The sequence below is a fragment of the Berghia stephanieae genome, unplaced genomic scaffold (assembly GCF_034508935.2).
Source record: "Berghia stephanieae isolate SIO BIC M18660-M18661 unplaced genomic scaffold, UCSD_Bste_1.3 scaffold3312, whole genome shotgun sequence".
Classification (NCBI taxonomy): domain Eukaryota; kingdom Metazoa; phylum Mollusca; class Gastropoda; order Nudibranchia; family Aeolidiidae; genus Berghia; species Berghia stephanieae.
The window spans coordinates 561-7,634 of record NW_027624526.1 but is presented as its reverse complement, the minus strand read 5'-3'; the positions used below and the strand labels follow the sequence as shown (position 1 = coordinate 7,634).

At 38.5% G+C, this 7,074-nt stretch overlaps 1 protein-coding gene across 1 annotated transcript; it reads right to left on the bottom strand.

Annotated features, from left to right (window-relative positions):
• Positions 1-494: 494 nt before the first annotated feature.
• LOC144961614 (histone H3) lies at positions 495-3,554 on the bottom strand. Its single transcript, XM_078894745.1, has 2 exons — positions 3,058-3,554; positions 495-2,834 (listed from the first exon to the last, which is right to left on the bottom strand). The coding sequence occupies exon 2, from the start codon at positions 1,286-1,288 to the stop codon at positions 878-880; it is 411 nt and encodes a 136-aa protein (XP_078750871.1). The 5' UTR covers positions 1,289-2,834; positions 3,058-3,554; the 3' UTR covers positions 495-877.
• Between the last annotated feature and the right edge of the window lie 3,520 nt (positions 3,555-7,074).

Here is a 7,074-nt window from a genome sequence, read left to right as displayed (position 1 = left end):
CTCTCTCTCACTCTCTATCTTTCTCTGTCTTTCTCTCTCTCTCTCTCTCTCACTCTCTCTCTTTCTCTCTGTCTTTCTCTCTCTCTCTCTCTCTCTCTCTCTCTCTCTCTCTCTCTTTTTTCTTTGTTTCCCACTCACCCTTGTATGAACCATTCTGATGTCTTCTTTATTTCTTTCTTCTTCTGCTCATGTTTCTCCCACCTCTCTGACTCTCCTCATCACGTTCATTAAGTTAAAAAGTCATCGCTTCCCTGCTCGCCGGATTTCTGCAAGCATCGCATTACTGCATGCTATTTCTGGGTGACGGAATTTTTAAAATATATAATTGCCTTTTTGCTATATCCTATGTCTCTATAACTGTACACGTCTTCTACTTTCCCATCCAATATTTTTACAACCAGTGTGTAAATCGATGGCAATGGAAACACAGTTTATCTCATATTAAATTACCGGCATGTCAATGAGTGTTTCAAGGTAATGCTGATGAGCTGAACAAATTAAGTTGCTCGATTTAGAGTATAGGCCCAGAGTTCATTAAAAAAAAAACTCTAGAAAGCCTTGGTCATCCCATTTGATAGATTATAAACAAAACGTGTGCATATATCGGGGATCAGTTGGTAGAGCACTAGCTTCACAAGCAAAGGGTCCTCTTGTAAGCGCTTTGAGCACTACACAAATGCTAAAAGGAATTCTCAAGTTGCGTGACCATGTGGAAAAGTTTCCAGTCGTAACTCGTGATTATCACATTTAAAAATTAAAGTACATCTGAAGAGGGTAGGGGATGAGGGAGTGCGTAAACAGAGAGTCAGTCAATCGAGATAATGTGTAGTGGTCCTGAAAAGGACCGGTTTGGGGAAGGAGGAAGGGGAAAAGAGATTTAAGCCCTCTCTCCACGGATTCTGCGAGCGAGCTGGATGTCCTTGGGCATGATGGTGACTCGCTTGGCGTGGATGGCACACAGATTGGTATCCTCAAACAGACCAACCAAGTAAGCTTCACTGGCTTCCTGCAGGGCCATAACGGCAGAGCTCTGGAAGCGCAGGTCAGTCTTGAAGTCCTGGGCAATTTCTCTCACCAAACGCTGGAAGGGGAGTTTGCGGATGAGGAGCTCAGTGCTCTTCTGGTAACGTCTGATCTCTCTCAAGGCAACAGTTCCAGGCCTGTATCTGTGGGGTTTCTTGACACCGCCGGTGGCTGGGGCAGACTTCCTGGCAGCCTTGGTGGCCAGCTGCTTACGAGGAGCCTTTCCTCCGGTGGATTTACGTGCGGTTTGTTTGGTACGTGCCATTTTAGATTTTCGTTACTCGAAAGTGACTGATTCGTAATAGAGGGCCCGTTCGTCTTATATACCTGTTATCTCAGCGTTCTGATTGGTCAATTACCGAGAGCCCGGGCCAATCGGCTTACCGGTTTATTTTGTTACCCGATCACTTTGGAAAGGCAAGTTGTTAGCATTTACTTTAGGAGGTAATCCCTTGGTTATTTGGTAATAAATTTGAAAATAAATAAATAAATAAATAAATAAATAAATAAATAAATAAACAAATATTTGAATGAAAAGATTCAGATTTATCAGAATGAGCTGGTGGTCGTGAGATTAGGTATAGCAATTCAAATTCATTCATTCATTCATTCATTCATTCATTCAATTATTGATTGATTTATTTGTTTACTCGCATGTGTATCTATTCTTTGGTTTGTCTGAGCGCAAAGCAGTAGTGCTGTTTATTGGGTTTGCAAAGCTTCAGCTCGAATTGGAAAAGAATTAGAAAATATGCGAAAGTATTCTCCCACTGCGGACTTTTTATTTCTGCAGTCCGCGCTCTGAAGCGAAAAAAAAAAAGGAAAAATGCGAAAGTATTCTCCCACTGCGGACTTTTTATTTCTGCAGTCCGCGCTCTGAATCGACAAAAAAAAAAGGAAAAATGCGAAAGTATTCTCCCACTGCGGACTTTTTATTTCTGCAGTCCGCGCTCTCAATCGAAAAAAAAAAGGAAAAATGCGAAAGTATTCTCCCACTGCGGACTTTTTATTTCTGCAGTCCGCGCTCTGAAGCGAAAAAAAAAAAAAAATGCGAAAGTATTCTCCCACTGCGGACTTTTTATTTCTGCAGTCCGCGCTCTGAATCGACAAAAAAAAAAAAGGAAAAATGCGAAAGTATTCTCCCACTGCGGACTTTTTATTTCTGCAGTCCGCGCTCTGAATCGAAAAAAAAAAGAAGAAAAAATGCGAAAGTATTCTCTCACTGCGGACTTTTTATTTCTGCAGTCCGCGCTCTGAATCGAAAAAAAAAAAGAAGAAAAAATGCGAAAGTATTCTCCCACTGCTGACTTTTTATTTCTGCAGTCCGCGCTCTGAAGCGAAAAAAAAAAGGAAAAACGCGAAAGTATTCTTCCACTGCGGACTTTTTATTTCTGCAGTCTCCGGTCTGAAACTAAAAAAAAGATAAAATGCGGAAGTATTCTCCCACTGCGGACTTTTTATTTCTGCAGTCCGCGCTGTGAATCGAAAAAAAAAAGATAAAATGCGAAAGTATTCTCCCACTGCGGACTTTTTATTTCTGCAGTCCGCGCTCTCAATCGAAAAATAAAAAAAAAATGCGAAAGTATTCTCCAACTGCGGACTTTTTATTTCTGAAGTCCGCGCTCTGAATAAAAAAAAGATAAAATGCTAAAGTATTCTCATAATGCGGACTTTTTATTTCTGCAGTCCGCGCTCTGAATCAAAAAAAAAAAGAAAAAATGCGAAAGTATTCTCCCACTGCGGACTTTTTATTTCTGCAGTCGGCGCTCTCAATCGAAAAAAAAAGAAAGAAATGCGAAAGTATTCTCCATCTGCCGACTTTTTTTTCTGCAGTCCGCGTTCTGAATCGAAAAAAAAAAAAAAAAATGAGAAAGTATTCTCCACTCCGGACTTTATATTTCTGCAGTCCCGCTCTGAAACAAAAAAAAAAAAGAAAAATGCGAAAGTATTCTCCACTGCAGACTTTTTATTTATGCAGTCGGCGCTCTGAATCGAAAAAAAATAAAAAGAAAACAATGCGAAAGTATTCTCCACCTGCCGACTTTTTATTCTGCAGTCCGCGTTCTGAATCGAAAAAAAAAAAAGAAAAAATGAGAAAGTATTCTCCCACTCCGGACTTTATATTTCTGCAGTCCGCGCTCTGAAACAAAAAAAAAATAAAAAGAAAACAATGTGAAAGTACTCTCACACTGCGGACTTTTTATTTCTGCAGTCCCCGCTCTGAAACAAAAAAAAAAGATAAAATGCGAAAGTATTCTCCCACTGTGGACTTTTTATTTCTGCAGTCCCCGGTCTGAAACGAAAAAAAAATATAAAATGCGGAAGTATTCTCCCACTGCGGACTTTTTATATCTGCAGTCCGCGCTCTGAATCGAAAAAAAAAGAAAAATTGCGAAAGTATTCTCCCACTGCGGACTTTTTATTTCTGCAGTCCGCGCTCTGAATCAAAAAAAAAAGAAAAAATGCGAAAGTATTCTCCCACTGCGGACTTTATATTTCTGCAGTCCGCGCTCTGAATCAAAAAAAAAAAAAAGAAATGCGAAAGTATTCTCCCACTGCGACTTTTTATATCTGCAGTCCGCGCTCTGAATCGAAAAAAAAAAAAAAAAATGGAAAGTATCTCCCACTCGGACTTTTTATTTCTGCAGTCCGCGCTCTGAATCAAAAAAAAAAAAGAAAAAATGCGAAAGTATTCTCCCACTGCGACTTTTAATTTCTGCAGTCCGCGCTCTGAATACGAAAAAAAAAAAATTCGAAAGTATTCTCCACTGCGGACTTTTTATTCTGCAGTCCGCGCTCTGAATCGAAAAAAAAAAGAAAAAATGCGAAAGTATTCTCCCACTGCGGACTTTATATTTCTGCAGTCCGCGTCTGAATCAAAAAAAAAAAAAGAAAATGCGAAAGTATTCTCCCACTGCGGACTTTTTATTCTGCATCGCGCTCTGAATCGAAAAAAAAAAAGAAGTATATCGAATGACGAAAGTATTCTCCCACTGCGGACTTTTTATTTCTGCAGTCCCGCTCTGAATCGAAAAAAAAGAAAAATGCGAAAGTATTCTCCCACTGCGGACTTTTTATTTCTGCAGTCCGCGTCTGAATCGAAAAAAAAAGATAAAATGCGAAAGTATTCTCCCACTGCGGACTTTTTATTTCTGCAGTCCGCGCTCTGAATCGAAAAAAAAAAAGAAAAAATGCGAAAGTATTCTCCACTGCGGACTTTTATTTCTGCAGTCCGCGCTCTGAATCAAAAAAAAAGAAAAATGGCAAAGTATTCTCCCACTGCGGACTTTTTATTCTGCAGTCCGCGCTGTGAATCGAAAAAAAAAAGATAAAATGCGAAAGTATTCTCCCACTGCGGACTTTTTATTTCTGCAGTCCGCGCTCTCAATCGAAAAATAAAAGAAAAAATGCGAAAGTATTCTCCAACTGCGGACTTTTTATTTCTGAAGTCCGCGCTCTGAATAAAAAAAAAGATAAAATGCTAAAGTATTCTCCCACTGCGGACTTTTTATTTCTGCAGTCCGCGCTCTGAATCAAAAAAAAAAAAGAAAAAATGCGAAAGTATTCTCCCACTGCGGACTTTTTATTTCTGCAGTCGGCGCTCTCAATCGAAAAAAAAAGAAAGAAATGCGAAAGTATTCTCCATCTGCCGACTTTTTATTCTGCAGTCCGCGTTCTGAATCGAAAAAAAAAAAGAAAAAATGGAAAAGTATTCTCCCACTCCGGACTTTATATTTCTGCAGTCCGCGCTCTGAAACAAAAAAAAAAAAAAGAAAATGCGAAAGTATTCTCCCACTGCAGACTTTTTATTTATGCAGTCGGCGCTCTGAATCGAAAAAAATAAAAAGAAAACAATGCGAAAGTATTCTCCACCTGCCGACTTTTATTCTGCAGTCCGCGCTCTGAATCGAAAAAAAAAAGAAAAAATGAGAAAGTATTCTCCCACTCCGGACTTTATATTTCTGCAGTCCGCGCTCTGAAACAAAAAAAAAAAAAAAAAGAAAAATGCGAAAGTATTCTCCCACTGCCGACTTTTTATTTCTGCAGTCCCCGCTCTGAAACAATAAAAAAAAGATAAAATGCGAAAGTATTCTCCCACTGCGGACTTTTATATCTGCAGTCCGCGCTCTGATCAAAAAAAAGAAAAATGCGAAAGTATTCTCCCATGCGGACTTTTTATTCTGCAGTCCCGCTCTGAATCAAAAAAAAAAAAAAAAATGCAAAGTATTCTCCCACTGCGACTTTTATTCTGCAGTCCGCGCTCTGAATCGAAAAAAAAAAAAATGCGAAAGTATTCTCCACTGCGGACTTTTTTTCTGCAGTCCGCGCTCTGAATCGAAAAAAAAATAAAATGCGAAAGATTCTCCCACTGCGGATTTTTATTTCTGCAGTCCGGTCTGAAACAAAAAAAAGATAAAATGCGAAGTATTCTCCCATGCGGACTTTTTATTCTGCAGTCCGCGCTTGAATCGAAAAAAAAAAGAAAAATGCGAAAGTATTCTCCCACTGCGGACTTTTTTTTGCAGTCGCGCTCTAATCGAAAAATAAAAGAAAAAATGGAAAGTATTCTCAACTGCGGACTTTTTATTTCTGAGTCCCGCTCTGAATAAAAAAAGAAAAATGCAAAGATTCTCCCACTGCGGACTTTTTATTTCTGCAGTCCGCGCTCTGAACAAAAAAAAAAAGAAAATGCGAAAGTATTCTCCCACTGCGGACTTTTTATTCTGCAGTCGCGCTCTCAATCGAAAAAAAAAAAGAAAAATGCGAAAGTATTCTCCACTGCCGACTTTATTCTGCAGTCCGCGTCTGAATCGAAAAAAAAAAAGAAAAAATGAAGTATTCTCCACTCGGACTTTAATTTCTGCAGTCCGCGCTCTGAAACAAAAAAAAAAAAGAAAAAATGCGAAAGTATTCTCCCACTGCGACTTTTATTTATGCAGTCGCGTCTGAATCGAAAAAAATAAAAGAAAAAATGCGAAAGTATTCTCCACTGCGACTTTTATTCTGCAGTCCCTCTGAATCGAAAAAAAAAAGAAAAAATGAGAAAGTATTCTCCCACTCCGGATTTTATTTCTGCAGTCCGCGCTCTGAACAAAAAAAAAAAAAAAAAAATGGAAAGTATCTCCCACTGCGACTTTTTCTGCAGTCCGCTTGAAAAAAAAAATAAAAAGAAATATCTCCTGGATTATGCATCCGTTATGAAAAAAGAAAATGCAAGTTCCAGCGGCTTTTTTGCGCCGTCGAAACAAAAAATAATGAAATCTCCCATTTTTCTATCCGAATCGAAAAAAGAAAAATCAAGTATTCCATGCTTATTTTGCAGTCGCGCTCTATCGAAAAAAAGAAAAAATGCGAAAGATTCTCCATGCGGATTTATTTCTGAGTCGGTCTGATAAAAAAAAAAAAGCAAGTATTCACTGGGACTTTTTTTTCGCAGTCCGCTCTGAATCAAAAAAAAAAATGCGAAAGTATTTCCACTGCGATTTTATTGCAGTGCGCTTCAATCGAAAAAAAAAGAAAATGCGAAAGTATTCTCATGCGACTTTATTCTGCAGTCCGCGTCTGAATAAAAAAAAAGAAATGAAGTATTCTCCACTCGACTTTTATTTGCAGTCGCGCTCGAACAAAAAAAAAAAAAATGGAATATTCTCACTGCGATTTATTGCAGTCGCGCTCAATCGAAAAAAAAGAAAATGCGAAAGATTCTCCACTGCGCTTTTTATTCGCAGTCGCGTTGATGAAAAAAAAGAAAATGAAGATTCTCCACTCGATTTATCTGCGTCCGCGCTTGAAACAAAAAAAAAAGAAAATGCGAAAGTATTCTCCCACTGACTTTTATTTTCAGTCCGTCGAAAAAAAAAAAGAAAATGCAAGTATCTCAGCGACTTTTTTTTGCTCGCCTGAATCGAAAAAAGAAATGAATTCCATCGTTTTTCTGCTCCGTGAAACAAAAAAAAGAAATGAAAGTATCTCACTACTATCTGCGTCCCTCTGACAAAAAAAAAATGGAAGATCTCACTCGGTTAATTTGCGTCCGCCCTATAAAAAAAA

Bases quoted from the DNA above. Each gene is read 5' to 3' on its own strand.
- LOC144961614 (XM_078894745.1), bottom strand. From the start codon at position 1,288: ATGGCACGTACCAAACAAACCGCACGTAAATCCACCGGAGGAAAGGCT.